The sequence below is a fragment of the Schistocerca serialis genome, chromosome 4 (assembly GCF_023864345.2).
Source record: "Schistocerca serialis cubense isolate TAMUIC-IGC-003099 chromosome 4, iqSchSeri2.2, whole genome shotgun sequence".
NCBI classification, from domain to species: domain Eukaryota; kingdom Metazoa; phylum Arthropoda; class Insecta; order Orthoptera; family Acrididae; genus Schistocerca; species Schistocerca serialis.
Window position 1 is genome coordinate 34,797,875 of NC_064641.1, and position 22,847 is coordinate 34,820,721.

The following is a 22,847-nucleotide window of genomic DNA, read 5'->3' on the forward strand; positions in this document are numbered from 1 at the left end:
TAAAGCTATGAACCATGGACCTTGCCGTTGGTGGGGAGGCTTGCGTGCCTCAACGATACAGATAGCCGTACCGTAGGTGCAACCACAACGGAGGGGTATCTGTTGAGAGGACAGACAAACGTGTGGTTCCTCAAGAGGGGCAGCAGCCTTTTCAGTAGTTGCAGGGGCAACAGTCTGGATGATTGACTGACCTGGCCTTGTAACGCTAACCAAAACGGCCTTGCTGTTGTGGTACTATGAACGGCTGAAAGCAGGGGGAAACTACGGCCGTAATTTTTCCCGAGGGCATGCAGCTTTACTGTATGGTTATATGATGATGGCGTCCTCTTGGGTAAAATATTCCGGAGGTAAAATAGTCTCCCAATCGGATCTCCGGGGGGGGACCACCCAAGAGAACGTCGTTATCAGGAGAAAGAAAACTGGCGCTCTATGGATCGGAGTGTGGAATGTCAGATCCCTTAATCAGGCAGGTAGGTTGGAAAATTTAAAAAGGGAAATGGATAGGTTAAAGTTAGATATAGTGGGAATTTGTGAAGTTCGGTGGTAGGAGGAACAAGACTTTTGGTCAGGTGAATACAGGGTTATAAACACAAAATCAAATAGAGGTAATGCAGCAGTAGGTTTAATAATGAATGGGAAAATAGCAATGCGGGTAAGCTACTACAAACAGCATAGTGAACGCACTATCGCATTATTGTGGCCAAGATAGACACGAAGCCCACGCCTACTACAGTAGTACAAGTTTATACGCCAACTAGCTCTGCACATGATGAAGAAATTTCTTTTAGTTATTCAGGTAGTGAAGGGTAAGAAAATTTATTAGTCATGGGTGACTGGAATTCAACAGTAGGAAAAGGAAGAGAAGGAAACGTGTAGGTCAATATGGATTAGGGCTAAGAAATGAAAGAGGAAGCCGCCTGGTAGAATTTTACACAGAGTATAACTTTCTCATAGTTAACACTTGGTTTAAGAACAGGAAAGAAGGTTGTATACATGGAAGAACACTGGAGATACTAGAAGGTTTCAGATGGATTATGTAATGGTAAGACAGAGATTTAGGAACCAGGTTTTAAATTGTAAGACATTTCCAGGGGCAGATGAGGACTCTGACCACAATCTATTGGCTATGAACTGTAGATTAAAACTGAAGAAACTGCAAAAAAGATGGGAATTTAAGGAGATGGGACCTGGATCAACTGACTAAACCAGAGGTTGCACAGAGTTTCAGGGAGAGCGTAAGGGAACAATTGACAGGAATGGGGGAAAGAAATACAGTAGAAGAAGAATTGGTAGATTTGACGGATGAAATAGTGAAGGCAGCAGAGGATCAAGTAGGTAAAAAGACGAGGGCTAGTAGAAATCCTTGGGTAACAGAAGAGATACTGAATTTAATTGATGAAAGGAGAAAATACAAAAATGCAGCAAGTGAAGCAGGCAAAAAGGAATACAAACGTTTCAAAAATGAGATCTACAGGAAGTGCCAAATGGCTAAGCAGGGATGGCTAGAGGACAAATGTAAGGATGTAGAGGCTTATCTCACTAGGGGTAAGATAGATACTGCCTATAAGAAAAGAGACATTTGGAGAAAGGAGAACCACTTGCATGAATATCAAGAGCTCAGATGGAAACCCAGTTCTAAGCAAAGAGGGGAAAGCAGAAAGGTGAAAGGAGTATATAGGGGGTCTATACAAGGGCGATGTACTTGAGGACAATATTATGGAAATGGAATAGTATGTAGATGAAGATCAAATGGGAGATACGATACTGCGTGAAGAGTTTGACAGAGCACTGAAAGACCTGAGTCGAAACAAGGCCCCGGGAATAGACAACATTCCATTAAAACTACTGACGGCCTTGGGAGAGCCATTCCTGACTAAACTCTTCCATCTGGTGAGCAAGATGTATGAGTCAGGCGAAATTCCCTCAGATCACAAGAAGAACATAATAATTTCATTCCCAAAGAAAGCAGGTGTCGACAGATGTGAAAATTACCGAACTATCAGTTTAATAAGTCGCAGCTGCAAAATACTAACGCGAATTCTTTACAGACGAATGGAAAAACTGGTAGAATCCGACCTCGGGGAAGATCAGTTTGGATTCCGTAGAAATACTGGAACACGTGGGGCAATACCGACCTTACAACTTATCTTAGAAGAAAGATTAAGGAAAGGCAAACCTACGTTTCTAGCATTTGTAGACTTAGAGAAAGCTTTTGACAATGTTGACTGGAATACTCTGTTTCAAATTCTGTAGGTGGCAGGGGTAAAATAGAGGGAGCGAAAGGCTATTTACAAATTGTATAGAAAGCAGATGGCAGTTATATGAGTTGAGGGACATGAAAGGGAAGCAGTGGTTGGGAAGGGAGTGAGACAGGGTTGTGACCTCTCCCCAATGCTATTCAATCTGTATACTGAGCAAGCAGTAAAGGAAACAAAAGTAAAGTTCGGAATAGGCATTAAAATTCATGGATAAGAATAAAAACTTTGAGGTTCGCCGATGACATTGTAATTCTATCAGAGACAACAAAGGACTTGGAAGAGCAGTTGAACGGAATGGACAGTGTCTTGAAAGGAGGATATAAGATGAACATCAACGAAAGCAAAACGAGGATAATGGAATGTAGTCGAATTAAGTCGGGTGATGCTGAAGGAATTAGATTAGGAAAAGAGACACTTAAAGTAGTGAAGGAGTTTTGCTATTTGGGGAGCAAAATAACGGATGATGGTCGAAGTGGAGAGGATATAGAATGTAGACTGGGAATGGCAAGGGAAGAGTTTCTGAAGAAGAGAAATTTGTTAACATCGAGTATTGATTTAAGTGTCAGGTTCAAAATGGTTCTGAGCACTATGGGACTTAACATCTGAGGTCATCAGTCCCCTAGAACTTAGAACTACTTAAAGCTAACTAACCTAAGGACATCACACACATCCATGCACGAGGCAGGATTCGAACCTGCGATCGTAGCAGTCGCAGGGTTCCGGACTGAAGCGGCTAGAACTGCACGGCCACCGCGGCCGGCTAAGTGTCAGGAAGTCGTTTCTGAAAGTATTTGTATGGAGTGTAGCCATGTATGGAAGTGAAAGATGGACGATAAACAGTTTAGACAAGAAGAGAATAGAAGCTTTTGAAATGTGGTGCTTCAGAAGAATGCTGAAGATTAGATGGGTAGATCACATTACTAATGAGGAGGTATTGAATAGGATTGGGGAGAAGAGGAGTTTGTGGTACAACTTGACTAGAAGAAGGGATTGGTTGGTAGGACATGTTCTGAGGCATCAAGGGATCACCAATTTAGTACTGTAGGGCAGCGTGGAGGGTTAAAATCGTAGAGGGAGACCAAGAGATGAATACACTAAGCAGATTCAGAAGGATGTAGGCTGCAGTAGGTACTGGAGTTTGCACAGGATAGAGTAGCATGGAGAGCTGCATCAAACCAGTCTCAGGACTAAAGACCACAACAACAACTACATGAAGCTTTAATCCAGAAAATTGCCTTCAGTAAATACTTTCTAACAAATTCATGTTGCTGGTCAGGTGGCTGTTTGGAGGAATAGAAATTTTAATAGTTTCATTCATCCGTGTAGTCAACGCCTCGCCGCAGCGGTGACACCGGTTCCCATCAGATCACTGAAGCGCTTCCGGGCTAGGTTAGCCCTTGAATGGCTCACCGTCTGGGTTTGCACTCAGCCCTTCTGAGGCCAGTTTAGGAGCGACTTGACTGACAGAGAAGCAATGACACTGGTCACGAAAACTGACAACTGCTGGGAGAGCAATGTGCTGACCACATGGCTCTCTGTATCCTCATCCAGTGACACACAAGGGGTAAGGATGACACAGCGACCACGTGGTACCACTGGGTCTTCAGGGCCTTTGTGGACGGTGTTTGTTTGCATTTTTGTATGTATTGCTTGAGCTTAATAAACATTTGGTCAACAATAAAAAGCAGTTTTAGAATTATTTCCATTCCATTGTCCAAACTTATGGAAGGTAGTGTATTTTCTAAGATACACCTTACCTGTTAAATTTCTCTCGAACACAAACTGATCATCCCCGAGGACGGCTTGTAAGCGTACTGTCATATCGCTGGTTGAGTTGTTGAGTATCTTTGCGGACAGCCGCGTCTGTAGTGAATCGAGCGCGGGACACGGTACTGTTATGTTGTGTAGTGTGATTCAGAACAAAGTGTGTCAAGAAGTAATGAAAAAATGAGCAGTGTCGTCGATAACATATTTATATGTCCTGTCGTTGCGTGTCACACAGCATCGATCATCCGCGGCGTGTTCAACTGATGTGAATCCGTAGAAATTAGTTACCATAAAAGAGTGCAATCAAGTGGCAGTGATTTGTAGCGAGCGTGAGAACATGCGTTCGGTCATCGCGTTTCCGCATTATCAAAAATCAGCCGCGCCGCGACGGTTATGCGCACGCTCGTACAAGTGAGAACTGACAAGGGAACCTCCCCATCGCACCCCCCTCAGATTTAGTTTTAAGTTGGCACAGTGGACAGGCCTTGAAAAACTGAACACAGATCAATCGAGAAAACAGGAAGAAGTTGTGTTGAACTATAAAAAAAAATAATCAAAATATACAAACTGATTAGTCCATGTGCAAGATATACTCCATCAAGGAGGGACACGATTGAGGAACACCGTGGTCCCGTGGTTAGCGTGAGCAGCTACGGAACGAAAGGTCCTTGGTTCAAGTCTCCCCTCGAGCGAAAAACTTTTCTTTGCAAAGTTGTGATCTGTCCGTTCGTTCATTGACGTCTCTGTTCACTGTAATAAGTTTAGTGTATGTGTTTTGCGACCGCATCGCAAAACCGTGCGATTAGTAGACGAAATGACGTGCCTCTCCAATGGGAACGGAAAACATTTGATCGCAAGGTCATAGGTCAACCGATTCCTCCACAGGAAAACACGTCCTATGTATTCTATACGACACTGGTGACGGCATGTGCGTCACATGACAGTAATATGTTGTCGACCCACCTAACTTGTACACTTGGCGAATGGGTAAAAAGATTCATCTACGTTGCCCGATTTAGGGTTTCTTGTGGAGGTGATAATTACTCCCAAAAAGTGATGAAAACATCAGAGTTTGTCACATAAACTGCAACAAATGAATCCAAAAGTCTCACAGTCGCACACTTTTCCCTGCGCTCTGTCAAAACATATCTTTTTAACTTTTTCAAATTTTTCCGTGTGTAGACCGCCAAATCCTGCATATGTCCAAGCAAATCTGAACATCCCCTGGAATTTTGGAGAGCGAAGTTGAATTATGTGTGAGTGCCTGAACTTTGATAATTGTCTGAAGATAAAAAATTAAAATTTTCGCTCAAAGGAAGCCTTGCACCAAGGACCTCCTGTTCCATAGCTGCTCACGCTAACCACGGGACCATGGCGCTCCTGAGTTGTGTTTCTCCTTGATGGAGCATATCTTACACATGGACTAATCAGTTTGTATATTTTGCTTATTTTTTCATAGTTCCACACAACTTCTTCCTGTTTTCTCGATTGATCTGTCTTCAGTTTTTCAGGGTCTATCCACTGTGGCAACTTATAACTAAATCTGAGGGGGGTGCGATGGGGAGGTTCCCTTGTGAGTACTGAAAAACTAACTTTACGAACAGTGTGAAAATAACATTAATATTGTCAAGGAGGTCTGGTACCAAATATCTGTGTATGCGTGACGAGCGTAAGAACTTTCGTGCGATCATTCGGCTTCCGCATCATCAGCAATCACCCGCGTCGTGTCGGTTACGCGTACGCTCGTCCGAACGATATTTTGGACTGTTAATCATCAAGATTGTTAATTGGGATAAACATCTACGATTTAGAATGTAAACAGTGCAACCTGCGATTTCCTTTAATCGTCTCAGATTATAGTTTTGTGTTTTAACGTTGAGTGGTTCCCCTTATTCTCTTGCATATTTCGAAAAATAATTTCAGGCAAGCCAGCAGCAGTGTGGAGCAGAACAGTACGACCGCCACAGGATTCCCAGGTATGTGGTGTGGACAGAGCACATGGTCACGAAACGAGAAGTCAGTTTAAAGGGACCTCCACGCCCATTTGTACTCCCAGGCGTGTTACAGGCTTCTACCAGTAAATAATTTGGGTCAGTATTTTGAGCCTGTGGTGTGCGTACTGTAAGACCTTTGATACACACACCATCAGATTATTTGACTTGTCGCTCTAGCGAAGTAGGCGAGTGTCAGCAATATGTCTCGTGGTCTTATCGCGGCATGTTTATCTTCTGCTATTAGGTCAGACGATAGAAATGCCACTTGCACGCTTAGAGTAGCAGATTGACGGTGACCAACTTTAAACAGAACTTGATTAATTTTCATACACATTTATTAAAATAATAACAAGCATAAAAATAACTTCACTTGGTTCTGGATGCTATTTTCAATTGACAATCTGAAGTTCCTTTGGTCTTGGTACGTTAATCTTATTCTCACATATCTCTGATATTTGACAAAAGTGTCTATACATTTATCTTCATGGCTATGTGCAGGAATATGATAATCTTATTAGGCGTAGACTGAAACTTGACTACAGACTAATGCAGACTAATGCAGACTGATGCAGACTGGTGCAGACAAATGCAAACTGACTAATCAGAGGTCTGTACACTCGTTATAATGCCTCGTGCATTCAGGTATCACTGCGCGAGTGTGATCCGCGAGGAGAAAAGTTTCTACGTCAGCACCAATCTCATTGGCTGCATTACATATTAATACGCGGATCGGCGGAAGCAGAATTTGGTCCGTCTCTAAGGCAGCGCCATCTCGTAGAGCGGAGACGGACGAGCGCTGCGCCTGCGCTGTTGTGCTTAGCGGGGCGCGCTCTGTTGGGAAAGTTGTGTACGCGCTGACTACGTGGAACTATGTACACAACAGAGCCATTACTTTTGAAACTGGTTGGGTTTTAAAGTGACCTGTGAGACTTCAGCAGCGTATGCTGGCATTGCGGCGAAGATGAGTCCGACGCCGAGGCCGGACACGAAGCGCACGACGCACAGCCACGTGGGCTGGAACTCGCAGAAGAGTAGCGCCAGCCAGCTGGCGGCGATGGGCAGCTCGGCCAGCAGCACCGTGTTGCGCCGACCCACGCGGTCGGAGAGCCAGCCGCCCAGCCAGGGCCCCACGGCGGCGCCCAGCGACGCCAGGGAGCCCACCCACGCCACCTCCGACGCCGTCAGCTGCGGCAGCTTCGGCAGCGCCGGAGACGTCCACGTCAGCACTATGCCCGCCGTTGTCATCGCCAGGTCTCCTGCCAATCGGAACCGCAGGTGAGGGTAGCTTTTAGAAGTGGATAGCACAAAAAAAGCAAGAAGGTTGATGAGATGAAAGCTTCATCTGCACTGAGGCTCCTCGCAGAGAGGGTCGATCCACACCCAAGTCTATCAAAAGTTGCAAGTCATGACCACAAGCAGAGTGTTGCATTAAGAAAATTAGCGTGGGAGAACAAGCAAACAACCTTTTCTAAATGGGGAATCATCACTAAAGATGTACCACACCCTGTTGTTCTTTTTCTACAGGGTGGTTCAGAAGGAACGTTACATAAATTGTGAGGTTATTATAGAGATGAAAATAAACCAAAAAAGTCCCATGAACATGTGTCTGATTTTCCATCATCATGGAACTGGAGCAGGTAAAAGACCACAGACATCCATGAATGAATGTGATAACAAGTGTGAATATTACTTGAAACTTCCTGGCAGATTAAAACTATGTGCCGGACCACGACTCGAACTCGGGACCTTTGCCTTCTGCGGGCAAGTGCTGTACCAAGTGCTCTACGGGGCGTGAGCTATGCTTGGGTAGCTCACATGGAAGAAAACTTGCCTGCGAAAGGCAAAGGTCCCGAGTTCGAGTCCCGGTCGGGCACACAGTTTTAATCTGCCAGGAAGTTTCATATCAGATCACACTCCGCTGCAGAGTGAAAATCTCATTCTGAAATCACTTGTTGGAATGCTGTGTAAGTGTAGTGGTGAGCAGAATAATGGCGGGACAGATGAGAGATCCATCATGCAAGAGGTATTCAGTAACATGGCCATCCATCTCAATGCTCTTGTCAACACGTTGCAGCGTGTGTTCTGTTGTACATCGAACATCATTTCGGTGGGCTTTAATGTGGGCAACAAGCTCAGTGACGCGAGCATCAAGCTCTTTGTGTGCGTCCACCTTCATATTGTACACACCCGCCTTTAACCTGCCCCATAAACGGGAGTTTAATGGGGTTAGGTAGGGTGATCTGGCAACCCAGCTAATGAGTCCATCATGGCTAAAAATGGTTCAAATGGCTCTGAGTACTATGGAACTTAACATCTGAAATCATCAGTCCCCTAGAACTTAACTAAAACCTAACTAACCTAAGGACATCATGCACATCCATGCCGGAGGCGGGGTTTGAACCTGCGACCGTAACAGCAGTGTGGTTCTGGACTGAAGCGCCTAGAACCGCTCGGCCACACCGGCCGGTTCCATCATGCCCAATCCATCGTTGAGGACGGGTGTTATTCAGACACTGGAATGTTTGTCTGGTACAGTGAATCGGTGATCCATCACATTGCCGGTACATTCGTCATCGTTGCTCTAATATCACGTCTTCCAAGAGTGCAGGTAGCTCTTCCGTCAGAAAGTGTGCATATGCTGTGGCTGTCATGCAATTTGTCAAGAACACTGGCCCTATCACCAGCTCATCAGTAATACAACACCGGGCTTTCACTGACAACCTAGCTTCGAATCTCGTTTCCCTAGTATCATGTGGGTCCTCCATCGACCATGTATGAGAATTGAGCTTGTTCATTATACCATTGCTTTTAAATGTAGCCTCATCTGTAAATAAAGTGTATTGTAGGATGTCTCTATGTACAGCCAAACATTCACCAAATTCCTGTCTCCTTACTTAGTCACCTGAATGCAAACAATTCACGGGCTGCACATGGAATGGATACAAGCCCTTGGAATGTAACGTATGCCACAGTAGCATTTGCAGAATATCGAGATGAAGGCTAACGTGTGTATTGTTGGTGAGACTCCATCGTACCATTGCAATAATGGCTTCACTTTCATCAAATGACTAGATGGCCTCACGTTATGATGTTACATGAACCTTGGGCAGTGTTCCTGATTCACGTAATGTTCGAGAAACCCTGGGAAATAGCCCGGCACAGGGTGTTTGTAGGTCAGGTAGATGTCTCTGGTATTCTGTCAAAGCCACATGAGCAGTGTCATTATAGTACCCATACCCAAACAACATTTCAGCGTATTCTGCATGGGTGAATGTATGTGGCATGTTGGTACTCACAGACACAACAGACTTGCTCAATTAAACAACACTCAAGCAAGAGACACACACTGCCTCACAACTGATCACTGGTCAAATACACAATTGCATACTCGGGACGCCTTCAGCTGATGCCCGAGTGTGACGTCAAAGTGCTTCCATCTGTTGGAGAAACACCAAACCCCTCTAGCAGGATGGATCAGTCATCTGTCCCACCATTATTCTGCCCACCACAGCACCTACAAAGCATTTTGGTAAGTAATATTCACACTTGTCTTCATATTCGTTCATGGTCATGTGTAGTCTTCAACCCGCTCCGGGTCCGTAACGATCGAAAATCGGATACATGTTCACAGAACTTTTTCGGTTCATTTTCACATATAGAATCAGCTCACAAATTATGTGACATTCCTCCTGAGTCTACCTAGATATAAATGATCTTCCTTCATACGAGGGTATGTTGAAAAGTAATGCCACCGAACTTTTTATGCTGCTCTCGATATCAGTTGAGGTGTTACATGTCAAGCACAGTACTCAGCCGTCTTTCCGACTTTGCGGTCGCATGTTGCCTCCCTCTGCTGCTAAAGGGCTCCGAATTGTAGCATATGTGTCTGACCAGCATCTTGTCGACGACTAAACCTGCCCTTACGTTCCCAAGCAATCCAGAGTCAGCCGTTGTCTCATCCGAATTCTCCACAAACCTGCATACTACGCCATTATACTATCCAGACAAATGGAGACCCACGATGAGCCTCTTTTCAAATTCTGTCTGGTGATGATAACGCTCTCTCACACAACTATGTGGCACATCCATGTTCTTTACAGTGATCAGTCAATATCTGGCGTGTTCACGTCCCTTATATACTCCACCAGGCCTCGAAGAATACTACACACGAACAATAAAACAGCATGACCAAAGAGAGGATTCCAGGCCAAGAGATGCCTCTAGGTATCAAACATGAGCCTTTTTTCTGTGCATGTACGTTTGAAGAACAACATTGTATGGTAGTGAACCATGGACTGTGGGAGAAACGGAGTGGAAGACAGTCGAAGCGTTTGACATGTGGTACTACAGGAGTATATTGAAAATCATGTGGGCTGATAAGGAATTCTCCGAGGATTTTCCGCCGAACCCGTGTAGAACGGAGCACATGGAAAACAGTGAAAAGAAGAAGGGTCATGAAGACAGGGCATTTCTTAAGACTTAGAGACAACTTTGATGGCACTAGACGGAGCTGTAGAGGTTAAAAAACAACCAGAAAACTGGTAATCAAGAAAAAGTGATTCTTTATATTTGTGGGAATGGAGATAACTGCTGTACACAGCGCTTCACCTGTTAGTTCTCGGAAGATTACGTATCGCAGCTAGGTTGGTACCCGGTGAGCGTATCTTTACAAGAAGACCATTGATATGCACCGAGAAAAGAAAAGACCCAAAATGGTTCAAATAGCTCTGAGCACTATGGCTTAACATCTGAGGTCATCAGTCCCCTGGAACTTAGAACTAGTTAAACCTAACTAACCTAAGGACAGCACACACATCTATGCCCGATGCAGGATTCGAACCTGCGACCGTAGCAGCAGCGCGGTTCCGGACTGAAGCGCCTAGAACCGGTAGGCCGGCCGAAAAGATCCACTTCGAGTAAAATTGGTCTAATTTTGCTTATAGATCATAGCATGGATTGATTCCTTCTACATCTACACGAAAACTTTGCAAATCACACTCAAATGTCTGGCAGAGGGTTCGTCGAACTACTTTCACACTATTTCTTTACCGACCACTGTCTAACAGCGCGCGGGAAAAACGAACACTTCTGTGTGAGCCCTATTTCTCTTATAATATTGCAATGATCATTTCTTCTTAAGCAGATAGGCGTCAAGAAAATGTTTTCGCATTCGGAGCTGATAGTTCGATATTAAAATTTCGTGAAAAGATCTCGCCGCAACGACTAAGCCTTTGTTTTAGTAACTGCCGCCGCGACTTGCGTATCGTATCCGAGATACTCTCTCCAGTTTTTGACGAAAACACAAAATGCGCTGCCCTTGACAAGTGCAGAGCAGCCAGTCTCTTTAGCAGACTTGTTCCATTTTACAAGTGTTCTCATAAATAAAACACAGTTTGGTTTTTCTTCCCCGCGTCGTTATCTACACTACTGGCCATTAAAATTGCTACACCTCGAAGATGACGTGCTACAGAAGCGAAATTTGATAGACAGGAAGAAGATGCTGTGATATGCAAATGATTAGCTTCCCAGAGCATTCACCCAAGGTTGGCGCCGGTGGCGACACCTACAACGTGCTGACATGAGGAAAGTTTCCAACCGATTTGTCGTACACAAACAGCAATTGACCGGCGTTGCCTGGTGAGACGTTGTTGTGATGCCTCGTGTAAGGAGGAGAAATGCGTACCATCACGTTTCCGACTTTGATAAAGGTCGAATTGTAGCCTATCGCGATTGCGGTTAATCGATCCGCGACATTGCTGCTCGCGTTGGTCGAGAGCCAATAACTGTTAGCAGCATACGGAATCGGTGGGTTCAGGATGGTAATACGGAACGCCGTGCTGGATCCCAACGGCCTCGTATCACTAGCAGTCGAGATGACAGGCATCTTATCCGCATGGCTGTAACGGATCGTGCAGCCACGTCTCGATCCCTGAGTCAACAGATGGGGACGTTTGCAAGACAACAACCATCTGCACGAACAGTGAGCCACCACCTGCATTTAACTGCACCCTGTACTCTTCATGACTTCCAAAAGGATCTGTTCCAAATATGGGAAGACTTCTTCCAGTGTGTAGGCAGAGTGCACAGTGGATTTCCTCCTGTCCTTGGTAGCCATGTCCCGAAGAGGCTCCACTGCACGCATAACATTTTAGGTCCCTACTACCAATAATCCCATCATACTACGTAACTGCTCAGATCTCGCAGGTGGAGAGGCTTCTTCAAATATGGGACAAGCGACTGCATCTGGTTCACGATCTATATCAGCCATAGATAGCGCCATAAAACTGTTTTCCAGACAAACCAGGGAGGCCTTTCGATAGGCCCCTTGGAAAGTCTTTTGGTGCCTGCTACACCAAGGGACGGTCTCCCAATGGACCACTCGTGAAGACTCAGTGTGGGGTGTAACCGGGGCATCAACATTAGTGGAGCGATCGGGGGATATGTGGGACTTGCTGGACGTCTGTCGATTCCCCGCGTCCTGCTCCACACAGTGATGCCCATTGGCAAAAGCTTTGTGACGGAAGACAGCGCCGCCTGGAGCTATGAGCAAAGGATCATCAACTCAGCCTTTGACCAAACACAGAAATCACAGTCCCTATCCATACAAAATACGGTGAAACTCTACGTTACACAATTATTAAAACTCTAGACTGTGCCTAGTAAACACACAAGCACGCAATAAATTTAAAAATTAAACTATTAACCATCCAGTTAACTGAAAGTGAATCGCTCCTGTTTGAAGCTCGTATAAGTGAGCTTTCTCACTGACTCTCTAACCAACGATGAAGTGTTCTAACCAAACCAAAAGACCAGCAGCCTGTACAATAACGGGCTCGATGGAAGCGTCTACACACGTGGTGGTACTCCACACTACACTGCTTTTAAAACAAAAGGCTGTACCTACTAAGAACACAAACACGCAATGAAACTTTATTCTTAGAGACAGGTACTGCTATTTAAACGACGATGTCGGAAGTTTCAGGAAGTAGAAAAATAATTTCATTTACATTTTAGTTTTTATTTTCAAAAACTATGAAACGGTAACATGAATGAGTTTTATTTTCATGATTTCCCAACCAAATAAAAATTATTTCATGAATTTTCGGGATTACAGCCAGATGACGTAGACTTATTGCCACATTTCCGTCGGTAACCATTCGGCCATCGTCAGGTGAGTGTGTTGCCCTGGGGACTGCTAGCTCATATCTCTAGCCTTATACTGAAAATTGGTGCAGAGATACATGAGCAAAGGCAACCACTATATGAGCGACCTCTGTCGACCTTTGCGCCCCCTTCGAAAATTGCACCATCTATGGTGCGCAGGCTCATGCGTAATGGTGATACTGCATGAGCGCTCTATGTCGGAAAGGGGGTTCACTGAATTCAAACTGAGATGTCAAATTCATAAAATTAACTGTCGCTGGACGTGTCTCTAGTCATAAAATGTTTCCTTTCTGAAGATATTAAACAAATCACCGAGCCTCACGCCTTGTCCAGTTGAAAGCCGCTGTCATGCTGAATAAGATCTTCTGCCAAACTTATTTCCACTGATTCTTTAATAAATGAATTCCTAAAGGATCTCGCCGAGGTCAAGATATCCGTGACAGAATAATCTATGGAATGTCCTGTGGAGGTGGCGATCATGTTCAGCGGATCTTTCATGTGCTGTGTGCGTTGTCTGACCAACGTAGCCTTTGCCACAGTGGCAAGGTATTCCGTAGATTCCAGCCCTCAACAATACCATGTCATTTTTTGCCGAACCGAGAAGGGAAGAAGTCTTTGTAGGTGGGCGGAAGATTACTTTCACATTTTATTTCTTAAATTCTGTCTACTTTCAACGAAATATAGCCGGCATATCTGAGGAATACCCTGGACCTGAATCACTCTTGTGGATGGTCACGTTTCTTCCTCCTTAAAGCTATGCAGATCTAAAGAGAAGAATACCCATTGCGATGGGTGGTGGCAGCCAGACGCCTGCAAATAAAGGTCTTCACATGTGAGCCTACCGCAAACGGAATGCTCTAATTATCCATCCACTTTCCGACTAACCAAAACATCCAGAAACGACAGACTACCGCCCTTCTCCACTTACACCGTAAATTTGATGTTCTCGTGGATCGAATTGAGGTGCTGTAGAAAGCGTGACACTTATTCCTCACAGTGGTGCACACTACAAAATATCATCTACATATCGCCACAAGACTTTTGTTTTAACTTCTGTCGAAGCAAGTTCCGTCTCCTCAAGGTCTTCCATGAGAAAGGTTCGCAATCAGAGAAGAGAGAGGACCCACAGATTTTCAGAGTTTCGTTGTGATATTTTTAGTTTTTACGAAGCGTAGGACTTTTCGAAAGATTGTTAATCCTCTTTGAAAATAGGTTAAAATAAGAACAAAATACAGGTACAGTGACCTCGAATAAAAACCAGAGCGCCGTAATTTCATTTATTTTAGCAAGTGAATCATGGGTGGTGAGTTGTGAAAAAGAGCCAGTTCATTTCAGCAAGGGAGTAGTTTTGATATGATCCCTATATTGTGGTCTAGTGTACCCATTTTTTTCTGATGTTCCAACATTATATAACGATTCTTCAGCAGCCGTTGCAGGTCGTGGTAAGGGCGTAAGGGCTTGTTTTCAAAACTGCAGCAGACGTATCTTTGCAGTGTACAGAAGCGAACAAGCGTCCTGAGCGGATATGAACAGTCTGACGGTTCTTGATAGAACGACTTCATACTTACAAATTAAAAGCGCAGTGGTGTGGATTTCGTGAACGGTTTTCGGCTTACAAGACCGTCATCAGACTTTAACTGACTGTCGTCATCAAAAAAGGTGCAATACTGCTGAACAACATTCAAGAAACTGTTAAACCTTGAGAGTGAGGTAGCCGCCATTACGGCTATCTCATTGAGATAAATATTAATTGCAGTAATTATAAAGAATATGCTTGTTGTTTTATTTCTTTTTATCACAAAGTCCGATGCAACGGTTGAACAAGATTGGCGCATAGAAAATATTTAAAATTCACAGTCGCTGAATAATTAACCAAGCCAGCTACTTCTGAAACACAATATTTCGGGTTTTTCATTTAACACTCGATCTAGGCCGCCAGTGTAACATTTTCATTACAAGTCTCGTCGATATATTTTTTTCTTATCTTCCATCAAACACTTGTATTGCTACAGCTAACTATGTTTCTTCGGAAAAGAACGATATTAATAATGATTAGCCTACTGGGATTGTTAATTTAATTTAAATTCCTGTATAGTTTCATTAGGTTGTTTTACCAAATGTACTAATTTTCCGTTGAGTATAATTCTTTTCTAATGTTATCCTCCCTTCTGGCCCATCTTCGCATTTAGTATTAATGTTTTAACTCGATCGTTCTCCATACATGTATTTATTTACTGTCTAACATTTTCAATAAGGTTGCCATTTCAACGTCTTCAATTGTTTTATATATTGTCTGTCTTGAACGACGACGGTATCTTCTGTAAGGCATCTTGGCAGCGTTCAATGCAGTTGCCTGTGCAGCAGCAGCAGCGCGAATGATCCGCTTCGCGGGCTGCGCTCGCTTTTATAGACGCGCCGGCTAATTCTACCAATGAAACAACCGACACATCGAAAATATAAGATGTTAGAATAGAAATACATAACTAGTAACAGGGAATTAAATAAGTGCTATACAAGGTGTCTATTTGATCTTACTTGTTCTGCTTCTCTAATTTCGCACTGTTTTTAAAAAGTTACCTAATCAGTATTATTAATACTTTACACAGCTTTCAAAAATTCTAGCAGGAGAATGTCTTTAGTACGTCAAGAATAATGTTGTCATTTGCTAATTGAGAGATAAGAATCAAATTCTTATTGCCTGTTATTTACAAGATTACATACTAGGCCAGTTAGTGTAACTGTTGCTCCATCAGATCATTACAGACGCCCCATTACTGTATTGTCATTTCAATTTTCTCTTACCTCTTTACAGTCTAGCTCTACTGATTTCATTACTGCTCACTTTCAGTGATCACAATGATTAAGATCTTCATCAGATCTTGATTATATTACTTGCAGACTGTATATGTCTATGAGACGCATCACAAACTGTACAACTAATTGGACTATGCCTGTCAGTGTAGACTACCAGTTTTGTGGCCATGTGCCCACACTTCAGCACATGACTTGTTGCCCAGAGGACAATAAACATTAATGGCTCGGTCGTGCTACATGTACTTGGAGGTGTTGACCAGCTTAAACATGACTTGTAATGGCTGTAATTATTAGTCTGAAAATGAAGTAAATACTGATGTAATGTAATTCAGAACACTGTTCTCAGTCACAAACAAGAGTATCTACAATTATATCCATTACACCCTCGGTATATATATTTATTTGCCAATATAGCTAATTCGTGGCAGCACAAGGTAAATAGTAAGACATAACGTTAGTCATAGGTCATTACAAACATCTCTATAGCTTACATTACATGACATGAGGTGGTCACCACTATACCAAAAATAATCCCCAGGATATTTACCAGTTGTACTTCATGAGTTATATTAGTTCCACTGAATACAGTTCAGTAACTTTGCAACCACATGGCGGAAAAAAATACTTTCCATTATACCATGTAAAAAGAATACTTTCATATTACAGCTATGAATGAATGGTTCTTGAAGTTCTACACTCAAAGCCACAGGACAAACTGTGCATACTTATCCCAGTATTCAGCACAATTAAGCTTCTACTTTCAGTAGTGTTTGCCATAACGTTAATTAGCTATCAATTTCTCTGTGAATGCTAATTTTAGCCTTTTAGCTACATGTACAAATTACTTGCTTCTACGTGAGACAATACTTGTCTTACCAATTACACACTTTACAAAACGTCTGGTGCAGCTGTTATTTTTTCCATCGCTGGAATTCCATACCTGGTGAAAGGTCGATTCAGATTCATTCGTCCCCTCCAAGATTGCATCATCCCGACCATACTACATTTAACTACCTATTAGGACCGTGCCAGCCCAATCCGATAACCTTTAATAAATTTAACTTACTATTAGATTGGTCATAACGCCTTTCTTCACACAGTATACCAATTGCATTCCTGTTGATGTACATTAACTGGTTATTAGCATATCCTAGTTACTTAATAATAATAACAATAATAATAATATTTATAACGGATAGGAAAACTCCAGCATTGAAGGTATAGAAAAATGTGTTAGTTACTATATGAGGTGCATTCAAGTTCTAAGGCCTCCGATTTTTTTTCTAATTAACTACTCACCCGAAATCGATGAAACTGGCGTTACTTCTCGACGTAATCGCCCTGCAGACGTACACATTTTTCACAACGCTGACGCCATGATTCCATGGCAGCGGCGAAGGCTTCTTTAGGAGTCTGTTTTGACCACTGGAAAATCGCTGAGGCAATAGCAGCACGGCTGGTGAATGTGCGGCCACGGAGAGTGTCTTTCGTTGTTGGAAAAAGCCAAAAGTCACTAGGAGCCAGGTCAGGTGTGTAGGGAGCATAAGGAATCACTTCAAAGCTGTTATCACAAGAAACTGTTGTGTAACGTTAGCTCGATGTGCGGGTGCGTTGTCTTGGCGAAACAGCACACGCGCAGCCCTTCCCGGACGTTTTTGTTGCAGTGCAGGAAGGAATTTGTTCTTCAAAACATTTTCGTAGGATGCACCCGAAATTTTTTTGGTGGCAGTGAATCTGTGTGCTTCCATTGAGCTGACTGGCGCTTTGTTTCTGGATTGAAAAATGGCATCCACGTCTCATCCATTGTCACAACCGACGAAAAGAAAGTCCCATTCATGCTGTCATTGCGCGTCAACATTGCTCGGCAACATGCCACACGGGCAGCCATGTGGTCGTCCGTCAGCATTCGTGGCACCCACCTGGATGACATTTTTCGCATTTTCAGGTCGTCATGCAGGATTGTGTGCACAGAACCCACAGAAATGCCAACTCTGGAGGCGATCTGTTCAACAGTCAGTCGGCGATCCCCTAAAACAATTCTCTCCACTTTCTCGATCATGTCATCAGACTGGCTTGTGCGAGCCCGAGGTTGTTTCGGTTTGTTGTCACATGATGTTCTGCCTTCATTAAACTGTCGCACCCACGAACGCACTTTCAACACATCCATAACTCCATCACCACATGTCTCCTTCAACTGTCGATGAATTTCAATTGGTTTCACACCACGCAAATTCAGAAAACGACTGATTGCACGCTGTTCAAGTAAGGAAAACGTCGCCATTTTAAGTATTTAAAACAGTTCTCATTCTCGCCGCTGGCGGTAAAATTCCATCTGCCGTACGGTGCTGCCATCTCTGGGACGTATTGACAATGAACGCGGCCTCATTTTAAAACAATGCGCATGTTTCTATCTCTTTCCAGTACGGAGAAAAGAAATCGGAGGCCTTAGAATTTGAATGCACCTTGTATGAAACCAAATTAATAGCTATTTGCTTTTATTTCATTGTAGTTCAGTCACGGTCTGAAAGTAGTCAATTGATGTAATAATCATAACATTACATAACGAGTTATGGTTCCTGAACCTTGGTCGGGTCTTCTACCTCAGTTAATTACTGAAAAGTACTAGTGAAAGTATTTATTTATTTCCTTGTGGGAATATAATCCCTTTATTTTCTTACTAGAGCTAGTAACTCCCCTCATAGCGAATTCTTGCTATTTGGAATTAAATTTTGGTAGTCATAGTATGTGCAGTATGTCATATCTTGTGATTATGTCATATTTATTGTACTGTCCTAGATACGGAACAGTAACCGACTAGGTTTTCGTCACATCTCGTTTTATTTATGCACAGTGGACCGCGTTCTGAGATCGAGTGTAATGTAGCGGCAGCATTATTCCGTCTTGTGCCGTACCGCAGCAACAAAACTTTACATGCAGCTGCAAGAAATAGCTCACGCTGCAATTGTTTTGTCATTATTATTATTATATGTAGTAGATGTGGATATGTCTATGCTTAAAAAGACACTCCTCTAGGAAAACAGAAGAAGCAATGGCCTCTGTCCCCATATTACTGGTTGTAGGGTTTTGTGGTGATCGATATCTATAATATACTTCGTTGGGATATACTGGGCTTTAATAGACATCACTCATCCTAACTACACGGGCAGTATCATTGCTTACTTGTTCCTTAACCGCATTCCGTTCTTCTTCTATGTTATTTGTTTGAGTACTATATGGAGCGAGTACACTGTTCTTGTACTGAGTCAGCTCTTGTGTCAGCGTTTATGTATTTGTATTAAACAGGTTTTTATTGCCTTCGCACTTCATATGCTTCAGTAATGCTTTCTTGTATCGCTCCTTTTAACTACGACTCTAATCCTTCTGTGACCCGATCATCTTTCTCTCTTGAAAGCTCATCTACCTTTTTGTCATATCTGGTAGGAATATCTTCTACTTGTGGTACTACCTACTAAAGTCTCGATTTCAAGGTGTCTTGTTCTAGTAGTAGAGTGTTAGAGGTCTTAGTCAATTTCTTTTACCGATTCAGCGATACTTTGAACAGCTTTTTGCTGTCCTTAAATTTCGTATGTTTTGCTCTCTACGTTAATCCGTAACACCAGTTATGTGACTGGCAACTTCGACTATTAATTACTGAGTTTGATTTCTGACTTTTTCACTAACTTGTACGACCTGACGGATCAAATTATTTTGTTGTTGCTTCATACTGGTAAAATCATTGGACACAGTACCTAATGCGGTTTTTAACTCTTGTAAAATCCGCATAACGGGATCAGGTGTCGCAACAACGGGTCCAGCAATAGCTCTGCTCGCAGCAGGTGACATTACCCCACTAGCTTTACACCAGCGAATTCGGCTCCGGGAATTTGAAGTGATCCATTTCCTGCATATAACGAATCCATAATAATATGTTGCCTCCTCGTCCTAACCATATTATTACACAAGAACAGTTTGTCGAAGCTACTGCTGACCGTATTGATACGAAAAAAATGGCTCTGAGCACTATGGGACTTAACATCTGTGGTCATCAGTCCCCTAGAACTTAGAACTAGTTAAACCTAACTAACCTAAGGACATCACACACATCCATGCCCGAGGCATGATTCGAACCTGCGACCGTAGCAGTCGCGCGGTTCCGGACTGAGCGCCTAGAACCGCGAGACCACCGCGGCCGGCGTATTGATACGAATATGTAAATAAGTCACAGATGGTATTCGTGCGCAGCAGAACTTAACTGTAAATAAATATTTCTTTGGAAACAATTGCAGATCACTAATGCAAACTGCGTGCTCCTAACCATGAACATGCACCATCTTGCGGCTATCGTACAAAATGTAAAATAAATATATGGTAATTACAAATTTTGTAAATTATAAAATCTCTTTGAAAATAAGAAGTACTCAAATAAATGGATTTTTACCGGCACTGAAAGCAAAAGTACAATTTATAGTGCAACGAGTGAAACAGTAGCTTACCTTGTTTCGTTGCGGGTCAGGGTATCGTAATTTTAAGTTTTTTATGTTCTTTATTTTACAGCTTCTTTTATTTTATGGTTTTATTTTGTTATTTCTTGATGGTTTTCATAGAGTGTCCTATTTCATCCAAATTTAATGATTTCGAATTCTCATTCTTGTTGTATGGTTACAAAAAAAATAGTAATAATAATAAAGTTGTGGGCTTCAGGTACTACGGCGGATAATGAGTAGAACGAATCCCAACAACTTATTATCTCAATCACTTTATTCGGTAGACGAATATAGTGCACACGTGGCGGAAAAAGCAAAGGTATACAAAATATGTGCCAGGATATCGATTTCAAAGTTCTCTTTGTGGTCGATGGCTGCTAAAAAAAGTTATAAAATATACATATTTCTGAATAACTTTAGATATGCGGCATAATGTTATTTTTTACAACTACAGTGCTGGTTTCAGTCACCAGTGTACCTGACGTAAATGTTACGGTGACGGCCTAGAACAAGTGTTAAAAGAAAAACACGAAATAGGAGCATGTGGCTTGGATAATTATTTTGCGACCCCGAATTTTAAATATTTTATGTGCGCCGAAGTTGTTGATACTGTTGATGAAAGAACAAGCAGGTTCCGTATAATTACTGCAATTAGTAGTTATATGAATGAGATGGCTGTAATGGCGGCTAAACAGAGCAAGCCCAGGCCAGGTAATTCTAGTCGTGTAAAAAACAAACCGACACTCCCAGAGTATGAGCTGTTAGAATACAAATATATAATAAGTAACAGGGAATTAATTAAGCACTATAGAATGTGTCTATTTGATCGTAGCTATTGCTACTCTACAGAACGATAACTTGCATAACTGCACGTTTCGGTACAGATAAGGCGTAGGAGGAGAACAGATAATGTACGAAATTAGAAGAGAATGTATCAAGAAAAGAAAGGAAGATATTTCCAGAGTTATTGACATTGTAAGCTTATATGTTATGCAAATCTGTTTTTTGTCATAAGAGAAAATATTGTCTACCAGAAATTAAGCCACAAAAGAAAATGGTGACTCTGCAGATTCAAACGCAGAGCGTGCGGATTTGTAGACTTAGCCAGTTTCGCTAACGTCACTGCTGCACATCTAGCAGTCCCGTATGGTGTTCAAGAGGCTTATGAAACATTCAATTTAGATCTCCCAGAATTGTTTCGTAGCAGAGCAGCATTTTTTCTATCCAAGTATGCTTTTCAATTGCACGAAAGTTCAGCGAAATATGTTATCCGTTGGGTGTATACTTCTGCAAAAGTGGCGTTTTGCGTCCTGGTAATGTTCACTCATCCATACAAAGAAATTCCTCCTCCAACATATAATCGCTAAAGTCCACGACGGTGAAGTCAAAGGTATTTCATGTTACACGGAAGCACACAGACAGCCTTTCATCCCGCGCAGCAATATCGAGCACGAGCAAAAAGGGAGGGGGGAGGGGGGGGGGAGGGGGGGAAGAAATGAAAATGTTACCCAAAACACCTTCTGACACTCACCACATGTGGCTTGATGTGAGGTTAAAAGTAGCTACGGACTCGTATTTCAAGTGTTTACCTGGTCCAGATAAGCAAAGGTTACAGATTTCAGGCCGGTGAAGTACAGCCACGAAGCTGATAAACGGTGACCTTGGGAAGTCGAAGCCTTGTAGCTGGAGAACTAATAATCCGGCGAATGACACTTTTCATATGAGAGCTCAACGCGAAAATGCAATTTTATCTCGTACTTCAAGGAATGAAGAAAGATAAGAGTTTAACATTTCGCCGCCAAAGGGGCCATAAAGACGGAGGATTATGGAAGGATGGGCACAGAAATAATCCCCCGTCTTTTCGACTGAACTGTCCCACCTTTATTGAGGGAAATCACAGAAAACCTAAAAGTCTGAAGGGACGTCGTCTCGCATCCGAGTGCCGTGTCTTACCGCACGGTTCTAGTACATGAACTAGGTATGTTTAACGGGTGATTCTATCCAACCAAATTAAGGATGTAACTGACGAGGTTGCAGAAAAGGTGAAGTTACCGATCAACGTAAAACACCGAGCGAGGTGGCGAAGTGGTTAGCACACTGGACTCGCATTCGGGAGGTCGACGTTTCAAATTTCCGTCCGCCCATCCAGAATAAGGTTTTCAGTGATTTCCCTAAACGGCTTAAGGCAAATGCAGGGATGATTCCTTTGAAACGGCACGGCCGACTTCCTTCTCCGTCATTCCGTAATCCGAGCTTGTGCTCCGTCTCTAATGACCTCGATGTCGACGGGACGTTAATCACGAGCCCCCTCCTCCTAACAACGTAAAACAGGAAGTTCCACGAAGCTTTAAAATCCTTCAGCTATT

The 22,847-nt window shown here is 42.9% G+C and overlaps 1 protein-coding gene across 1 annotated transcript in view; it reads right to left on the reverse strand.

The window, feature by feature from the left end:
• The window catches only part of LOC126474203 (facilitated trehalose transporter Tret1-like), a 40,247-nt gene extending 32,983 nt beyond the window's left edge, over positions 1-7,264 (reverse strand). Inside the window, exon 1 of the mRNA XM_050101667.1 lies at positions 6,941-7,264. Within this exon, the coding sequence (XP_049957624.1) occupies positions 6,941-7,264 (324 nt within the window). The remainder of the gene's footprint in view (positions 1-6,940) is intronic.
• Positions 7,265-22,847: the final 15,583 nt, after the last annotated feature.